Source organism: Sphaerodactylus townsendi, linkage group LG13, assembly GCF_021028975.2.
Source record: "Sphaerodactylus townsendi isolate TG3544 linkage group LG13, MPM_Stown_v2.3, whole genome shotgun sequence".
NCBI lineage: Eukaryota > Metazoa > Chordata > Lepidosauria > Squamata > Sphaerodactylidae > Sphaerodactylus > Sphaerodactylus townsendi.
In genome coordinates this window covers 14,478,326-14,498,417 of record NC_059437.1, presented here as the reverse complement: position 1 = coordinate 14,498,417, position 20,092 = coordinate 14,478,326, and the positions used below count along the sequence as shown (strand labels likewise).

Sequence of the window (20,092 nt, the reverse complement as noted above, 5' to 3'; positions counted from 1 at the left end):
GCACATGCAAAATAATGCACATTCAATCCACTTTCACAATTGTTTGAAAGTGGATTTTGCTATTCTGCACAGTTGCAAAGTGCATTGAAAGTAGATTGAAAGTGCATTATTCTAAGTGTGCGGAAGGGGCCAGCCAAACAGTTGTCTGGGATGCTGATCCTGCATTGAGCATGGGTTTGGACTAGATGGCCTGTATAGCCCCTTGCAACTCTATGATTCTGTGTTGAACATCTGGATATTAAGACTGCATTCCTCAGTGGAGATTTATCAGAAGAGATAATCTACATGGAACAACTTTGGGCTGGCGTAAGAAATGTCAGGAGAATCTTGATTATAAACTTGAAAAGAGCATTTATGGACTTAAACAAGCAGCCAGAGGATAGAATGAAAAACTGATAGCATGCCAGGTGCTCGGGAACAGCAGCAGCAGAAGACCATTGCTTTCACATCCTGCATGCGAGCTCCCAAAGGCACCTGGTGGGCCACCACGAGTAGCAGAGTGCTGGACTAGATGGACTCTGGTCTGATCCAGCAGGCTCTTTTTTATGTTCTTATATTACAAGGTCAGTGCTTCAGACCAGGAAAGGCAGAATCTTGCTTTTTCACAAGAGAGGCAAAATAAATTGCTAACAGCTTGAACTAAGCAGTAGATGTCAAGCAGTTGGGATGTATAAACTTTCGAATGAAAATTGAAAGGACTGAGGATGAAAGTTTTCTTCTGAACCAAAACCACAAAATTCTGGACTTAGTTGAATCTAAGGGTCTAAAAGATGCCAATGGTAAAAGCATACCTCTTGAACAAGCATATATTAAACTCAAAGGTGGAGAATTGCTGTGAACAGACAACGATACAGCAAGGCAGTTGGAAAGCTACTCTGAGTACTGTGTCAAAGCCTGATATATCATCTGCTGCTGTTGGAATACTGTGCAAAGAGATGAACTCACCAAACCATGATGATTGGAAAACAGTAAGGAGGCTGGTTAGATACGTCAAAGACACAACACATCTAAAACTAAAGATCTCAGCTTGTGACCATCCTCAGTTGGTGGGTTACAGGGACTTAGGCTCATTCTGCACATGCAGAATAATGCACTTTCAAACTGCTTTCAGTGCTCTTTGAAGCTCTGCGGAATGGCAAAATCCACTTGCAAACAGTTGTGAAAATGGTTTGAAAATGCATTATTTTGCGTGTGCGGAAGGGGCCTTAGAGTGGAGCAGATACAAGACTGACTACAGGCCAACCAGTGGATACCTGTTCTTTATGGAAATAGCCAAGTTAGCTAGACTAGCCAAAAGCAGGTGCTAGAAGCCAAGTCAACAACTGTCCCTCTACAACTATCCTTATCAAGCCACTGGCCAGAGACAAGTTCCACTATCTATGCAAGAAACTGAACATTCATGGCTTCAGTGACTGACATTCAAGAAGCAATGTTGGCTTTTGAGAGTGCCATCTTCCTCAGTCATGAAATGGTTACCTTGCTGTTTGTTTGCTTGTAACCAGATAGTTAGACTAGTGTTTGGCAAATAGGGGCTCGCTCGAGCATAAAAGGTCTTTCTAGACTGTAGGTGTCCCTTGCATAATAAGCAGAGTACTTGTTTGACCATTGGATATCAGTGAAGATGGGTCTTGTGCCACATGTGCAGGGAAGGGTGAGTTTTGGGTATACATTTATGGCCCTTTGTTCCCTGCTTACTTTCTCTCCCCCTTGTCTGACTGTTCTACTTGTCTGGTCACAATGTAGTCAGGATGCAACTTAGTTGGAGAGTTGTCTTATTTTTATCCATGCATTTCCTCCCTAAGTAACATCTAGTGTTATTTAGTAAAACATTTTTATATAAACTCACTCATAGGGTATCAGATCTATTGGTTGCTCTCTCTGCTGAATATAATTATTATGAATATTAATATTTTATAAGGATAACATCTTGCTTGTTGCACAACTTACTGGTGTAGAAAGCAAAGATTGTTCTGGTCAGCTCACTTAATCGAAGCTGTGATGCACACCCTTGCCCTTGCAATTTCTGCTTACCCTGGACCCCTCTTATTTCTCCAGGTCTGAATTACATTGCCATGGTGTATTGACAGTTAAATTTGAACACTTTTACAGTTATGTAAACCTAGATGGAAAACAAGACAGATATCTCAAAGAAGCAGAACGACTGAATGTTCTCCCCTCCCTGCAATTAGGCTATGTCCAGTTCCAATCTGTGATACATGCCAAGCATATTGTAATAATCAAAGGGTTCTTGTGAAAATGGAGGGGAAGAGAACAGTCTATTATGCCACTTTAAGTCCCCATTGGGTTGGGGAAAGTAGAGTAGAAATGTCTGAACAAAGAAAGTGATTACAGCTCTTGTAGGAAAAGATGCCCTGCTATTCAGACCCAGAAATTAAAAAAAAAAAATCTCTGCTCCAGCTACCAAGGACTGTCCCTCCTCCTCCTCACTTAGAGGCCAGAAAAGTGCTTTGTTCTATATTGACAGTTTCTTTATTTGTCTCTTCAGATAAAAGTCATCAAGCTGACTGTGACACCTCTTCGGCATCTTATAATATTGTAAGCTACGTTCGTCTTTTTAATTGTGAAAGTGCTTTTTTTGTTTAATTGCCTAATCCCCCTTGAGTCTCAGTGAGGAGGCAGACTATCAATGAAGTCAATAAATAAAATAAGCTCCAGGCTCACTCTGCTCCTATAACATTGTCAGTGGAATGACAAAATAGCAAGGTGGAAGCAAAAGCAGACAGCCTCTAAGACTTTGCTAATTACTTTTCAGTGGGCAAGGACAGTATGCGCTGTCACTCATTTCTAAGCTTTCCCTTTTTCCTGAGAAACAATCACTGTATTGGACTAACCCTGCTTCTGATCTGTTGTGGTAGGAACAAAAAGTTACAGGGATCCCTCCTGAGATTCCACAAAGATAGGAGCTCTTCTTTTCCTAGTGTGTGCAGCTGGCCTAATTCAATTGGCCACCAACCTAAGGACGGCAACTGTTTTATGTATTTATACAGTGGTGGCAAACCTTTGGCATTCCAGATGTTATGGACTACAATTCCCATCAGCCCCTGCCAGCATGGCCAATTGGGAGTTCTGGCAGGGACTGATGGGAATTGTAGTCCATAACATCTGGAGTGCCAAAGGTTCGCCACCACGGAGCTAGGAGCCACGTGGCGCAGTGGTTAAGTGCTTCTACTGCAACTCACACCGTCAGGAGTTCAAGCCCCCAGTGGGTCAGATATTCTGGCAGCTGGCTCATGGTCAACTCAGCCATCCATCCATTCCTTGGTCGGTGAATGAGTACCTAACACATAGCTAGGGGGTAAAGAATAGCTGGGGAAAGCAATGGCAAACTACCCCACAAAAATGGCTTGCCTATAAAATCACTGCTTACAGTGGTACCCCAGGGTCGGACACGACTGAAGGGGAAACTTTACCTTTACTCTATAGCAGGGGTCTGCAACCTGCGGCTCTCCAGATGTTCATGGACTACAAATCCCATCAGCCCCTGCCAGCATGGCCAATTGGCAGGTTGCAGACCCCTGCTCTATAGCTATCAAGGCCAGGTCTATAACCAACATTTTCAATAAACTGGATCTAGAATTCCTCCACCACAGCAAGAGGAGCATAGGGCAAAGAGAAACTGACCACATCTTCTAAACGTGTGTGATGGTTTCAGTTTTCGTTGGGCTGGCAGGAAACCTTACCTGGAAGGGCCAGCCAGGTTTTGCATAGCACACTCTGGGTTAACTCACAGCCTGCTGGTGATTCATCTTTCAAGGACAGAGCTGCCTTGTGACTGGAGCAAAGGGGAGTTGGCTCCCAGGGGCAGATCCCCCACAGTTCCAGTGACCTCTGTAGAAAAGATTACTGTTGAGCTATTAAGTGACATGTTGCTTCTTATGTTCATGTCTCCCTTCCTTTCAGTCCATTCCAGTGAAAAAACCGAACCATATTATTCATCCAATCCCTACTCAGAGATGGCTTAAGGGAGTTTGGTGCTTGAAATGAAACCTCCAGACTCCAGAGGATGAACATATAATAAATTGGCAGCTTCCCCCACCCCACCAAGGCCCTGTTCTCCTTACATACTTTACTAGAATAACAGGGATATAACTCCTCCAGGAAACAGTCAACAGGATACAATCTACTGATCGCATTTGCTAGCAATCTGACTCTGTCAGATCTACAGGGGGGTTGCTAAAGTATATCCAAGGCTTTTACATTGTTGAATCCATGTTCCAGAAAAGCAAATACTTCTCTAACCATATTTGTTCACTTGCAAAGATCAGCTATCTGTGTTCTTCTGCTATCCATGTTATGCCACCCCCTCGAACCTTCTGGAATACAGACTATACTTCTTATCCTGGTTCAAGTGGGAGATGATACATGTTTAAATGTATCCTACAGTGATAAACTGGCCATTGGTTTCGTCTTATTAAAACAGAGATTCACCATTTTCAGTGTGGTACAGATTTTAAAGGGGAAAAAAGTCCTTTAGGTCCCCAAACCTGAGGAGGTGTTTTGTGTTCTATCAACATTAAGATCATCAAGCATGGCTAGTGGACCCCATTCTCTATTGTAGTAAGCAGTGTGATTAACCCAGCCAGGGAGATTGGAACAATCAGACAGCTCAGAATTTTGGATAGCTACTTTTCAGCCTTCCTCAAAACGAATCCCTGCAAAGATAAAAGTTACACCCAAACCACTTGTGAGCCATACAAATTTTATTAATTTAGCATTATTTTAGATTGAGACTATCAGGGGACTGTTCAGTTTGTGCAGGCACAAAACTGCCTGCCCCTCTTCATTAAAATGATCAGGAACAGAAACCTCAGCAGTTCAGCAGGGACAGGAATTTTTGCCGCTCGCTTCTGGCAATAGCTGCGTTTTCTGGGCCTTCCCTTGCTGTCTCTCCATGTCCCGATACAGCAGAGATTTCTGGGCCTTCAGCCGACAAGCCAGGCACATGAAAATAGACTCCACATTCTGGCTTTCTTTGGGGTCCTTGGCCGAGGTTTCAAATAAAAGCATATTGTGAGCGTCGGCAAACTTCAAGGCCACACTGGACGGCACCTGGATTTGATCTTGCAAGTCACACTTGTTTCCGACGAGCACCTTTGGGACAAGTGCAGGGACGGCGTGGCCGTTGCACTCCTCAATCCAGGTCTTTAGGTTGAGGAAGGACGCCATCTTGGTAACATCATAGACAAAGACAACAGCATGCACATTGCGGTAGTAATGCTCCACCATGCTCTTCCGAAACCTCTCCTGGCCAGCTGTGTCCCATACCTGCACCTGAAGAAGATGACAGAGTTCCGGATGAGGCAGAGTGCTTGCATAGTCTACCCTGTTTTCCCGAAAATAAGTCCTATCCCAAAAATAAGCCCTAGCACGATTTTTCGGGATTTTTGGAGGGTGCTTGAAATATAAGCCCTACTCCAAAAATAAGCCCTAGTTACAGATATCCCAACGCAGTTGATCTGGTCACGTGGGGGGCACAAAATCATGGGGGGAAAAAATAAGACATCCCCTGAAAATAAGCCCTGGCCTAACGGATCTTGTGGAGCAAAAATTAATATAAGACCCTGTCTTATTTTTGGGGAAACACTGGTAGCATACTTCCCAGTTAAGGCCACTGCGTTGCCTGGAAAGTACATCATTAGCTCTACATGGATCACAAACTTAACCGCCTTGCAGTTTTCTGGGTTTATTTTGGAATACAGTTATCCCACATCACTGGCGTTAGGGGCGCAGCACCCCCCAGGATCTGGTAATTTGTATAAAATTTTATGGCCCTTCCTTCATACCAGAGAATAAGTCTGATGTTTTTCATTTTCTTTTAACTTAGAAGAACTTGTGTATATTTATGTATTAAAAAATAATGTATTTTGATATTATACAATACTTATATTTTATGCATTTCTGAGTTTCTAAATGTATTCTGTGTAATCCGCTGGTCTTTGCATGTTGTCTGTGGCTAGTGTGGTGTAGTGGTTAAAAACAGGTGGATTCTAATCTGGAGTACCAGGTTTGATTCCCCACTTCTCCATCGGAGTGAACCAGATGTGTTTCTGAATTCCTACATTCCTGCTGGGTGACCTTGGGCTAGTCACAGTTCTTCAGAACTCTCTCAGTTCCACCTACCTCACAAGGTGCCTGTTGTGGGGAGAGGAAGGGAAACGATCTTGTAAGCCACCTATAGTCTCCTTACAGGAGAGAAAGGTGGGGTATAAATCCAAACTCGTCTTCTTCTGCAAACACTCTCCAAAAATTCCCACTTATTTTCTTATGCTGACCCATGATATATCAAAACTGCGATGAGGAAAGTTGCAATGGGGAAAGTTGCAATATGGAAAGGATAACTGCATTCACGGCCTTTGAGACGCAGAGGGAGTTCGTGTGTCACATGACTATACTTGGTATATTCTAGAAACTCAACATGGGAAGAGCTGGTGTGGTGAAGTGGTTAAGAGCAGTGGAGTTTAATCTGGAGAGCTGGATTAATCTGCTCCTCCACCTGAAGCTTACTGGGTGACTTTGCGCTAGTCACAGTTCTCTCATAACTCTCTCGGCCCTATTTACCTCAGAAGGTTCCTGTTGCAGAGGGAGGAGAGAAGGCAGTTGTAAGCCACTTTGATGCTCACGGTAGAGAACAGCGGAGTATAAAAAGCAACTCTTGTTTTTCTTCTTCTATCCCTCCCTTACTATTGATTACATTTTATTTATAAAATTATGTTCTCTCTCCCCAGACCTCAGGATTGCTCAAAAAAACCCAACCCCCTGCAGCAATTATCAAATTAAAACAAGTTGTTGAAATAGCGTATGGACAAATATTGTCTGTGTAGGGCAGAGTTCCCTGAATGTTTACCCCACACCTTGTTATATTGTAGCTTTTTCACTGAGTGGAGGAACTCAGCCCACTCTTACACAAATTTCAGGGTTACCCAGATAAGTGACTGGTTTTATACCTTTTGTCTCTCTGGAATCCATACATTACCAACAAAGTTATTAGGTATTTCCTAGCTGCTGTGAGGATCTGTGAGTTGGCTGCGAATAATAATGAGTTATTTTATCAATTTTATTTAATAAGTTTATGATAATTGATCAGTGTGCTTTCTGGTTTGTATATTTGTGATAATTGGCTATGTAGTATCTTTTGATTGTTTGTAACAAATGCAAAGAAAAAGGTCCCGTGATGGATTGACTGAGCAGAAGGACATAATTATAACCCACTTATTCCATAAAGGAATTCAAGGTGGAATAAAGTTCTAAGGCAGTCTCCCACATAGGAACTGACCAGAATCCAGCCCTGCTTAAGATTCGTAAAGGCTACTATTTTGTGGACCTTTCACCCATAACCTGGGACCATTACCCAGTTGGGGTAATCAATAAATTTGTCTCTCGCTGCTGTGCTCAACTTTGCCCCATTTATCTGTTGCTTGCATGCAGCTCATCTGTTATATAGAACGCCAGTGTTACCTATTGTCCGTTTATACATTTTTATCTGGCTCTTCTGTGAAGGAGCCCAGAGTAGCAGACAACATTTCTGCCTTCTTGCACTCATAATTAATTCCCTTGTAAGGTAGGACAGACTGAAAAAAAAGAGAGAGGGTCAGACTCAAGGTGACCAACTGCATGGGAATTTGAACCCGGGTCTTCCCGCCCCCCAGTTGGACACTCCAGCATACTAAGCCAAACATTCTGGTGGGCAGAAAGGAGTAGTAGTAGTTTGGATTTATATCTCCCTTTTCTCTCCTGTAAGGAGACTCAAAGGGACTTAACAGTCTCCTTTCCCTTCCCCCCCCCCCACAACAAACACCCTGTGAGGTAGGTTGGGGCTGAGAGCTCAGAAGAACTGTGACTAGCCCAATGTTGGCGTGTGTTGGAGTGCACAAGCTAATCTGAATTCCCCAGATAAGCCTCCATAGCTCAGGCAGCAGAGCGAGGGGCTGAGAGAACTCCAAAGAACTGTGACTAGCCCAGGGTCACCCAGTTGGCATGTGCTGGAGTGCACAAACTAATCTGGTTCACCAGATAAGCCTCCACAGCTCAAGCGTCAGAGTGGGGAATCAAACCTGGTTCTCCAGTTTAGAGCACACCTGCTTTTAATCACTACACCATGCTGGGTCGGTGAAGGGAGGAGTCTAGTTTCTCCCTGATAAGCAAGCAAAGTGCTCCCTTTGCTTAATCTCTCTCCCCCTCCTCAAATCACTGATCTTTCACCTGACTTGCCTACTCCTCTTGGCCTTTGTACTCTAGCACAGAAGCCTTCCAAGGCCACAAGAGCATTTTTGCCTTCACAATTTGCTCTAAAGGAGCTGGTTTTACCCACAAAGCACAGTGAGGTGGTGGAATGGATTGTACTATGGAAACTAGTGGGTGGAGAGAAACACTGGTTTTGAATGCTCCCCCATATTAAGAAATATGCTGCTATAGTTTTAATAGTTTTAAGGTTTTGTATTGTTTTAATTGGGGCCATTCAATTTGTTTTATTGTCTTGTTATTTGTTGTTGTACACCGCCCTGAGCCCTTTGGAGGTAGGGCGGTTTATCAAATGAAATGTAAATAAATAAATAAATAAATAAATAAATAAATAAATAAATAAATAAATAAATAAATAAATAAATAGCTAGCTTCCCTGCCTAGAGAAAATTCAATCAGGGATATTGGTAGCAACCTGCTGAGCTGATTTTCTACTGGTAAGAAGGTTTCAAATGCAACAGAGCATTCACACTTGATTTCTCCGACCAGTTATCTGAAAAGGCTCTGGCCTCATTTGGGCTGCATGAGTAAACCAGCACATTTTAAATTGGAATTCTGCTTCCACATTCATGACAACTATGGCCCACTGTGGTCAACGGCAAATCTCAATTTTTGAAGCTAGGAAAAATAATTTGAGTGTCACTACACCACCCTTCCCACGGTATCCCAGGGGACACAGAAAACGTGTGATGCAAGCTAGTATTGCTGTTTTTAATGTATGTAGTCTCCCCATGGAGAATGGAGCCGTGCTGGTGGAGAAGTTGCAAATTAGCATTACACATGTGAAGGCTTGCAGGGAGCAGGTTTTGGGAGGGCTAGAGGAGAAACTTAGGCTCATTCTGCACATGCAGAATAATGCACTTTCAAACTGCTTTCAGTGCTCTTTGAAGCTGTACGGAATGGCAAAATCCACTTGCAAACAGTTGTGACAGTGGTTTGAAAACGCATTATTTTGTGTGTGCGGAAGGGGCCTTAGAGCAGAGAAATAGTGAAAGGGGGGGGGGGCTTTCCTGCTAAGTTCTCCTCTTTGGCAGCAGTCTTGTTTAAAAAAATCCTTCAAGCATTGTTACAGGTGGAGTTAGCTTGTCTTGGGTAATCGACTCACAAGTTCAAAGTGAGAACCTGCAAGATGAATAAGATGAATGCTTCCCACCTATGGTAATTTTTCATCTCTCCCCCTTCCCCCCCAAAGACACCATCAGAGCTTTACTGAGTTAGCAAGGGCAAGGATGCAGCAGAGAGCTGCACTACCACATATATGTCCCAAGGTCTCCCTTTACATAACAGCAGTCCCAAATTAATGCTCTAGACCCATTATAGTTTCAAAAAACATCACACCGAAAATGTAACAGCGCAGGGTCGAGGGAGATCAATGCCGGATGTGGGCCAACATTGTACTATTTTGACTGTTGCTCAATTAAACATAAGGCACTTTTTCAAACAGCGGCTCTGAACACAGTATAAAATACGAGTTCTTGCATAGTTCAAGTTGGTCTGGCCAGTAATAGTCTAACCAGTAAGGATGTTTTGGAGTTGGTGGATAAATGACTGATTTAAAGATTCCATAACGGTTTCTCGAATAATATCTGAATGTTATATCAGGATCCACTATGTAATGTTTCATCAATATAGATTCTGGGTAGATGTCTTCTCTGTTCAATTTTTATCTATCCTTTAGTATTTTTTGTTATTCTATCCTGTTAAATATACTGTGAAAATAAATTAAAAATATTTTTAAAAGTTGGTCTGGCCAGTTAACATACATAAAGGCGCTCCCAGCTCCCAAACCGCAGGCAGACCTTCCCCACGGTCTCCTCTGGCGCTCTGCCTTCCGGGGGGGGGGGGGGTCTCATTCACACATGCAGCTGCAAGTCATCACTGAGTGCTGAGTAACGGGTGAAGTACGTGCACGTGTGAACGTGGCGCGTTTCTTCTCTCCCCCACCCCAGGAATTACCAAGGGTTTTTTTGGGGGGTGGGCAAAGGACAGCTCAGAACAAAAGAGTGGAGACCCCCAATAGCTTGCTCTTGCAACGTTAACCCTTCCCTCCCTTTGCCACCCTGCGCCTCCTTTTTGCGCCATCCTTCAGATACTTGGGTGGGGGAGGAAAAGGTGGGCGAGGGTCCTAGAGGCCATGAATGGGTTGCTAAGGTCCTCCACGAGGGTTTTTACACCCTTGCCTCCCCGGACCCCGAGGGCTCAAGTTAGGAACCCCCCCCCCCCCCGACTATTTTCTCCCCCCAACGGCGCGCCCTTCTTCGGATAGACAAGACAGGCCTCTTTTCCAGCGGCGCCTGCGATCACGGCCGCTGCAAGAACCGGAGACCTCCGCCCCCCGCCCCGGGGGGCTTTTTAGGAGGCCCCTCGGTTGGAGCAGACGACGCCTCCTCCGGCTGCGTGAGGTCAGGGGCTGGGGCGAGAAAGAGCTCTGCACCCACCCACCCCCCCACCCCCCCGCGGCGTACCTTGATGTGCTCGCCCTCGATCTCCACCGCCTTCTCCCTGAAGTCCACGCCGATGGTGGCCTCAGTGCTGGCCGGGAAGGCGCCCCCGCAAAAGCGCACCGTCAGGCAGGTCTTGCCCACGTTGGAGTCGCCGATGACGATGATCTTGAAGATGCGCGTCTGCACCGACTGCTCCAGCGAGGCCTCCAGCTCCATGCCGGCGCCGGGGGGTGGGGGTGGGGGGTGGCGGGAGGGTTTGGGGGAGCGCCGTCCGCGCGCACCGTGGGGTGCGGGGCTGGCCGAGGCGCGCGCGGCAGGGAGGCAGAGACCAGGGCGCGCCCCGCACGTCGCCTCGCCCGCCGGCTCCGGGCTCAGCAGCAGACGCAGACGCAGCAGCAACGCTGGCGGCGGCGGCGGCCCGGCATGAGATGGGGCGCTGCCCGCCGCCCAGCCCGGTCACCCAGTCCCGCCGCCGCCTTGATGCGCCCAGCTGCAGCCGCCGGAGCAATCGCGCTTCGCCGGGCGGGAGCCGCCCCTCGGCCGCGCTTCCATTGGCTGCCAGCCGCGCGCCCGCCAGCCGGCTTCCCAGCGCCCCGCCCCGCGGAGGCGGAGCCCACGCAGCAGCCCAGCGGCGCCTTCTGCCGCCCTGCGCCTCGCCGGCTGTCAGCCGGGCCGAGGGGCTCTTCTTCTCCCTGCCTCGGTTTCCCAAATGTCGTCTTCATTCATTGCTGGGGGTTTTTCCCGGATTGTAGGGCGGGCTTTTAATCAGGGGTCTTAGCCCATTGGCGGATACAGGTGTGAGCCTTGTAAACCTATGTAGTATTGTAAAAGTGTGCCGCAGGTTTTCACGCGTGTACAGTTGTCCCTAGCCCTCTAGGGCAGAGGTGTCCAACTCTAGCCCTCCAAATGTTTATGGACTTTTGATTCCCATCAACCCCTGCCAACAAGAATTCAGGCCCTCCAGATGTTTATGGACCATGTTTCCCATATGTAATAAACATCTGGAGCAGTGGTGGGATTCAGCAGGTTTGCACCACTTCAGCAGAACTGGTTGTTAAAATGGTGCTTGTAAACAACCAATTGTTAAATTATTTGAATCCCACCACTGGAACCGGTTGTTAAATTATTTGAATCCCGCCACTGATCTGGAGGTGCAGAGTTGGACACCCCTGCTTCAGAGCATGGGTGGCCAAATTATGACTTGTGAGACCAGGGTGTAACGTGGGTGGGGCAGGCCAGGGCTCTTGCCTTAGGTGCCAGTTGCCTGGGGTGCATTGGCCATTGTTTCCTCCACCACCCCCACCATCATCAAAAACTGTTGCAAAACCTGAAATTGTCTCTAATTTCTCCTCACCTTCACAAAGCCACAATCCAACTTTGCAAAGGGGGGGCGGGAGGTTATGGAGATGGGGAGAATTCCCCCCTTTTGCAAATCCAGGATGTTTGGGGGGGGGAGCAATTCCAGTGCTTGCTCTTGGCACCATTTTTGTTCATACACTCCTGCGTGATCCACATAACGTGTGGCTCATGGCTGGGGAGACTCAACAACTTGCACAGTTTTATTTCCTTTTGGTCCTTCTCTAGGACCTTCTCTTTTTAGAGAGCAACCAACTTGCACTTGCTGCAGGTATAGCAACCCACTTCCTCCAGCAAAAAAACCCAAACATACCACAGCTGTTACAGGTGACTGCAGCAGCTCCTTTACAATCCATATTCAGTAGTCCCAAATAGGTACTGGAACAGAACTCTGGGCCTCCCCCACAAAATTATTTCACTAAAATCCCTGACAAATGCCTGCTGGCCTTCTAAGCTGAGATGTTCTGACCTGGCCAAATGTCTAGCTAAGCTGAAAGTGATAACAAGCACTGCAAGGTGAATGCCTCTGAACTAATTATAGGTCCCCAGGCCAAACATCCATTAGCTTTTGCCCTTCAGCTCTGCCTCCGGCAGGGAGGAACCATGCAATTCACAGCCCCCGCCACTCAGCAGCCAAAGCAACAGCAAGTTATAGTGGTTAAGAGTAGTGAACTCTAATCCGGTGAACTGGATGTTTCCTTGCTCCTCCACATGAGCCCTGCTGGGTGACCCTAGCTAGCCACAGTTTTCTCAGAACTCTTTCAGCCCCATTTACCTCACAAGGTGTCTGTTGTGGGGAGAAGGAGTCTGTAAATCACCTTGCGTCTCCTTACAGCACAGAAATACGGGGTATAAATCCAAACTCCTCTTCTTCCTAAACCAGCGGTGGTGAACCTATGGCACGGGTGCCAGACGTGACACTCAGAGCCCACTCTGTGGGCGCGTGCGCATAGAGTTCGTCATGTGGGGGGGGGATTGCCCCCCCCACATCTAGGCTGGCCTGGGCTGCTGGACTTAATGTGTGTGCACCTCAGCGACCAGGGAGGACTCGGCTGGTGGGCCTGGTGCCTGTGCTCCAGGTGGCTGCTGCCTAGGGGTGGGGTGGGGGGACGCAGAGGTGGCAGAGATGCTAGAGAGACACAGAGCGGTGCATGTGGGACTTGCTGGAGGCTACAGCAGGCTGAGCCCCTGCTTGAGGGGGTTATTCAGGTTAAACTATCACGTTGGCACTTTGCGATAAATAAGTGGGTTTTGGGTTGCAATTTGGTCACTCGGTCTCGAAAAGGTTCGTTATCACTGGCCTAAACCAAGAGTACTTACGACACACATAAAGAGTTAAAATTGGGCTTTTTCGGCCTCATCTAGTATGCCGATGTTTTAATTACATTCATTACTATTACTGATTGGGCGAGCCACAATCTTTTTTGCAATCACCTCCAGTGCTCTGCTCTCCTGCCTCTATTATAGATTGCTTCACCTCTTGTAGCTTCCAGGATTGGCTGCTACACAGACATGTTTATAGCATCCATAAACTTGCAATTACCGGAAGAAGTGGCATTTAATTTGTCAGTAAGAAATCAATAGAAATCTCCCCCTTTTTACTCCTGGTACTCCTTCTCACTCCAATTTCCTCCAGCAATTTGGTCTCAAACATAAAGTGTTTGAGATGCAGTTTTATCATTTGCTTTCCCTGTTTCTTGAGACGTGGTGGAGAAATTAACAGCATAGTCCTATACTCTGTCCCACTGAAAAATCTCAGGAAATGTGTGAATTGATCTGATATTCAGATACACAGCTTGAAATGGTGAAATGGCTGCAGAAGGATTATTGTTTGAGTCTGAATAGCAAGTTTTGTTTATGAACAGGCTTCAATACTTCCCTAATAAAAGGCAAAACTGCATTTCATGTCCCTCGGTAATTTTTTGAAATGGGGAAGTGAGCTATGCCTAACAGTTCAGGCTGAGAAGTGTCTTCATCAACTCAACTGCCTACCCATATCCATTCATTCTTGCACCAGAACTAAATTGCAGCACGTGCGAAAGGGCAACACAAATGCAATTGTATTTTTTTAAAAAAACAACAACATTATTATACAATGTTCTAATCGCCTGTGCTATTGGTTCACACATATCAAGTTTAGCTGAAACAATTCCTCGAGATATAAATGTTGCTAAACCTCCCGATGGTCTGCCTCTTATTTGAGGTTGCTGCACGGAGTACAAATGATGTGTAACCTTGGATAGTAATTGGAGAAGTAGCCCATGTCTCCTGAAAAAAATAAAATAAACCAGGATGCCACCATTGGTCAGTCAGCCAAGAGAAAGGGGAACAGGTGATGGTAGTCAAAGGCATTTGGGCACCCCGTTTAATCTGTAGTTCTGTTGCTTTGGTGGGTCTAGAGGTCAGATGCCACTTTGAAAGTGCAATAAAGGGGGCAGTCGCAGAGACCCACATCCTCACAGCAAGAGTTGCACATTACGCCAGTGCCTCCTTGTGTGTGTCCTTCTGAATCTTAATATGGGTAGCAGGGACTGGGAAAGAGGCACTGCTGCTTGAGACCTTGGAAGGTCACGACCAATTGCATGGGTGATATCGAGTTAGGTAGGCCTATAACGAGATATTCCCTCCAGCAGCTTATTAGTGGACCTGTACAAAACAATTTTAACAGAAATGCTTCTTTCCAGAGGGGACGCCAGACAAAGAGGCCCCCCAACCCAACCAGGCTGGCTTTCCTTTTTCAAAACTGGGACAGGGTAGCAGCAGTGGCGTAGGAGGTTAAGAGCTCGTGTATCTAATCTGGAGGAACTGGGTCTGATTCTCCGCTCTGCCACCTGAGCTGTGGAGGCTTATCTGGGGAATTCAGATTAGCCTGTACACTCCCACACACACCAGCTGGGTGACCTTGGGCTAGTCACAGCTTCTCAGAGCTCTCTCAGCCCCACCCTTCTCACAGGGTGTTTGTTGTGAGGCCGGAAAGGCAAGGAGATTGTAAGCCCCTTTGAGTCTCCTACAGGAGAGAAAGGGGGAATATAAATCCAAACTCTTCTTCTTCAAAAGGTGCTGTTGAAAAACAAACCGAAAAGACCATACAGCCCCTATGACAACATTAACTTGCCAGGACATCATCATTAGAAAACAGCAGCCAATTTTACTTCTGACAGCGTGAAAAAAGGCCACAGAAGATTCAGGCCCACCATCCTTTTGTCCTCTGAAGTTTTAATGGTTTAGTTGTGGCTCACGGCTTTGGGTTTCTCCAGTTTAGGAAATAACAGCCCAGTGTCAGGACCAAGATTTCTCCCTTCAAAGGGACACTGTTCGTCATGGTAGCGAGAAAGGAATGTCAAGTTCCTTAAAGATCTTTCTGAGGGACCAACACCTAGTCTCGAGAGCAGTTTATCAGCAATGGTGGGGGTCATCGGTTGCAGAAGGAGACCATAAACCCGAAGGCACTCAAGGGTGACATGGAGGATGGTGTCTCGCCACCGCTGTTGCAAGGGATCCTCACAACTTAGTTTCCAGGGCTTATGCCTCTGGATAAAGCCATTTGTCTGCCTTGCGCAGTAAATAATAGATTCCAAAGCCTTGTAGATCTGAAAGCGTTCAAAATAGCTGCTCACTTGCAAAGGAAGCTCCTTCACGGAAGATATTAGCTTGTAGTCCTCTGTGCAAGCATTGCCAAGTCCCTTTCCATCCTGAGCACTCATATCTCTAGGGAAACACACCCCTGAGAAATGTGGGTAGGTCCCGCTGGGATTCAGGCTGGGGGCTGTGCAGCGATTGAGGAGCCCTCCCAAGACATCTGCCAGCTCCGAGTTGACCAACTTGATGACCTTCTCATCATAGTAGTCACAGTCTCGCTCGGGAATACCCTGTTTCAGCAGGAAATACCGAAAGCCATCCACTGTGTACTGCTGGAAACAGATTTGGGGGTCCACCACGTTGCCCGAACTCTTTGACATCTTCTGCCCTTGCACCGTCCAATGGGAGTGGACAAAGATCTGCTCTGGAGGGTCCAAACCTGCTGCCATCAGTAAGGCAGGCCAGTAGATGGCATGGAACTTGAGGATATCTTTGCCCACGATGTGGCAGGCTGCAGGCCACCAGTCATGGTATGCATCAGGATAACCCACGACAGTGAGGTAATTCACCAGGGCATCCACCCAGACATAGATGGTTTGTGTCGCGTCTCCAGGGACAGGGATACCCCACTGCAGCCGGTTTCTGTCTCGTGATACGGAGAGGTCTGGCAGGTCCTGTTTCAGCCACTGGAGCACCTGCTGGTAGAATGGCTCAGGGGTTATGGTAAGCCTGCTTCCCTGGAGCCATCTCAGCAATGGCTCCTGGAACTCAGACAATTTGAACATGTAGTTTTCTTCTTTGGTCCAGTGTACCTGAGACAAGAGAGAAATGGGTCACAGTTTTTCCATTGGCTTGGCTGACAGGTTTTTTTTCAGTTCAACTAAATCATCACACCAAGGTGGTTTGCTCTAATCAGATTCGAATCCAAACCACAGTTTGAGCTCCCAAATATACAGCATACAAACCATGATTTAGCTCTGCTTTCTACCTGCTCAGCACTGCTGGTTCTATGGGGCAAAATCTGCTGAAAGACAGAACGACAGCCACAAGATAGCCTATTAATTTAGGCATCTCATAAAGACATGGTTTGCAAACCTGTATCAAACACTGGTTTAACCACCTAATTTTAAAAAAAATATCCAGTTCTGGGTTTGCTAACTGATCACAAACAGTAGCTGTTAGTTCAGACACCATACTGAGTCAAAGTTGGTGTGGGCTGAACTGAATCAATCTCTCTTGCACATGCACATACATGGGGTTGCAGGAGAGTAGATTTACTTTGTAGGATGAACTTTTCTTTTTTGTAGAAAAAAGGATTCAAATATGGAACAGTTTAAACCAGCATCTATGGATTTCAGAGCATGTTCAAGAGGGGTGGTATTCAAACCTTTCTTGCTTCTACAACGAAAGAACAGGAGACGCCCAAAAGCCATTCTCAAAATAAACATTCAATTTCTGAGGGCCAACTGTGGCTCCCTGAACAGGTAATTCCATCATCCCACGACTACCACACAGAAGGCTATGCTCCAAACCCAGGAAGTGAAGGAATCCAAAGCAGGGCCTTCCCAGGAGATCTTAAAAGGTACAATGGAAACTCATGCAGTTTTTCTTCTGGATACCTGGTGGCCACTTTCTAGTGAGACCGTGTGCCGGTGGCCTTGGGCGTCAGGGCATTCAGTGACCTGAGAAGCCGCCAAGAAACTCTCTTCCGCAGTGCAGTACCAGCCTTCATAATTAGCCCGATAAAGCCAGCCTCGGTCCTGCAGGCTGGCCCAGAAGTGCTCCACTGCTTTTCTGTGCCGTGGCTCTGTGGTGCGGATGAAGTCAGTATATGAGATGCCTGCCTGGGTAAAGAGCTCCCGGAATTCTGCTGACACGCGATCGCAGAAGTGCTGAGGCAAACTGCCTGCAGCTGCTGCTGTCGTCTGGATTTTCAGCCCATGTTCATCTGTGCCTGGGCAGGGAAACAGGAGAGGGTGATGAACAATGAGCTCAACCCTGCCTCTAACCCAGTGGTGGCGAACCTTTGGCACTCCAGATGTTTTGGACTACAATTCCCATCAGCCCCTGCCATGCATGCCAATTGGCCATGCTGGCAGGGGCTGAAGGGAATTGTAGTCCACAACATCTGGAGTGCCAAAGGTTCGCCACCATGGCTCTAACCCAGGGGTAGGGAACCTGCGGCTCTCCAGATGTTCAGGAACTACAATTCCCATCAGCCCCTACCAGCATGGCCAATTGGCCATGCTGGTAGGGGCTGATGGGAATTGTAGTTCCTGAACATCTGGAGAGCCGCAGGTTCCCTACCCCTGCTCTAACCCATCAAAGATCTGCAGGAATCCCACCATTAGCAAGCTCTCTATCCCACAGTTTCGATACCATTAGCAAGCTCTCCACCCCACAGTTTTGATACCATCAGCAAGCTCTCCACCCCACAGTTTTGATACCATTAGCAAGCTCTCCACCCCATAGTTTCGGGCAGGGGTGTCTAACTCTGGCCCTCCAAATATTCGTGGGCTATGATTCCCAAAAGCCCCTGCTAGCATGGCTGATGTGAATCATAGTCCATGAACATCTGAAGGGCCAGAGTTGGACACCCCAGGTTTAGGGACTATGAAAAACAGGCAGCATGGATGACAAGATTAAAGGAAGAGCCACCCTGTCCCCCCCCCCCCCCCCAATACTCTGTAAAACCTGGTAACAGCCTTGAATCAGCCCCCAGGTCTGGAGAAAATATGCCTCTTTCAGGCTGGGGGAGAACTACTGACCCATCCCCTACTAACTCTCCCTTGAGCACTTCCAATTTGTTCAGCAACCGCTAAGCATGCTCAGCCCTATGCCACGTCCATCTGGCAAACAACAAAACAATCTAGAAAAACTATCATTGCAAGTTTCTTGCACGTAGTCATTAAAATGAAGCTGAATGACTATTTGTGTCATGTGGGCAGTTACCTGGACTCAGAGACAGAACCTGCTAACGCCGGGCACTCAGAAGTGGCTCCTCAGGAGGAAGCAGCCGACCACACTGTTCAGCCAGAGCAGGCTGCTCATGAGGAAGTTCAGGCAGCAGAGTCAGCTACCAGCCCTTCCTCACCTGCTACCACACAGCTGAGAGAACCTGCACAGTCCTCCATCCAGCCCTGTGATGAGCCAGCTGTGCAAAGGAGGCAGAGACAGCGGCAGCAACTACAGAGCCAAAGGAGGAGTGCTCGTTTCTCTTCCAGCTAAGGCACAATAGTGGAGCCTGCATCAGAGAAAGATTACTTGCAGGATCTCTGATGCAGCAATCAAGCCTTTCCATATTATAAGCCCTGCTTTGAGCTTCGCTCTGCCTGGGTGCAATGAGCGCACTTCCTGCTGGATCTTCCAGTGCTTGCTGTAGCTCCCAGTCTGCCTACCTGCTTGGCTTCCAGTGCTTTGGACCTGGGACTGTCTGCCCACACCTGCAGCACAATTTAGGGGCTTTCACACATGTTAAAAATGCATAACAATTGTTTGCAAGTGGATTTTGTCATTTCCCACAGTAAAATCCAACTGCAACGTGCATTGAAAGCGCTTTATCTGACATGAGTGAAAGCTGCACAAACAAACAAATCCATCTGGCATAGAAGCAAAACCAATTAGAAAAACTTAACCTTGCATGTTTGTTGCACGTACATTCAAGTGCAGCTGGATGACTCCTTGGGCACTTTCACACATACTGAATAATGCACTTTCAATGCATTTTAACAATATTTTGCAAGTCAATACGAACACAACCTCCCCAAAGAAAACAATAACAAAAATCAACACTACCAAATTAGAAAGAACAGAGCTATCCTTTTAAAGTGTATGGTTTCTAGTAAAAACGTCACAAAATTCACAAACTACAAGATCAGAATTATTTAACAAGTATAAGATCTTTTGGGTATCTGATAACCTATCACAGTTCAAAATAAGAGCATTTGCAAATTTCCCCCCAATTCCCTCGTATTTAGTGCAAGAGAAGAGGGAAAGTTTGCAAGTCGATTTTGTCGTTTCGCATAGTCAAATCCAGCTGCAAAGTGGATTAAAAGTGCTTTCTCCGGGCAGGTGTGAAAAAGCGGCGTTATTCTCGGGTCTTGACCACTCCTTCTCCATCCCACCCCACCCCACCCCACCCCACTGACCGGTGGCCAAGCGCCCTCCACGTTCGTGCAGTTCCCGATGCCGGTGCAGCGCATCCGCCAGTAGCGCCGAGTAAAGGTGCCCGATGTGCGGAGAGCCGTTCGCGTAAAAGATGGGCGTGGAGAGAAGCTGGCGCCCAGGAGAGGAACCGCTTTGGCTCCGGGTCGTATCCGGGGCGCTGCAAACGCACCCTGCTCTTCCCCACCGCGGCTGCAGCAAGACAGAGCAACGGCGCGCGGCAAAAGGTAGCCGCATGATGCAGACGAGGCGCGGCTGTCAGAAGAAAGAGCGGTCCCGCCTCCACCGAG

General features: G+C 47.1%; 2 protein-coding genes across 2 annotated transcripts; both read right to left on the bottom strand.

Moving 5' to 3' along the window:
* Positions 1 to 4,703: 4,703 nt before the first annotated feature.
* Positions 4,704 to 11,242, bottom strand: RAB33A (RAB33A, member RAS oncogene family). The gene is made up of 2 exons (XM_048514593.1): positions 10,725 to 11,242; positions 4,704 to 5,292 (listed from the first exon to the last, which is right to left on the bottom strand). The coding sequence occupies exons 1-2, from the start codon at positions 10,917 to 10,919 to the stop codon at positions 4,837 to 4,839; spliced, it is 651 nt and encodes a 216-aa protein (XP_048370550.1). The 5' UTR covers positions 10,920 to 11,242; the 3' UTR covers positions 4,704 to 4,836.
* A 3,945-nt stretch (positions 11,243 to 15,187) lies between these two features.
* Positions 15,188 to 20,078, bottom strand: MARS2 (methionyl-tRNA synthetase 2, mitochondrial). Its single transcript, XM_048513697.1, has 3 exons — positions 19,787 to 20,078; positions 17,258 to 17,592; positions 15,188 to 16,450 (listed from the first exon to the last, which is right to left on the bottom strand). Exons 1-3 carry the CDS (start codon positions 20,037 to 20,039, stop codon positions 15,284 to 15,286), a joined length of 1,755 nt encoding a protein of 584 aa, XP_048369654.1. The 5' UTR covers positions 20,040 to 20,078; the 3' UTR covers positions 15,188 to 15,283.
* Between the last annotated feature and the right edge of the window lie 14 nt (positions 20,079 to 20,092).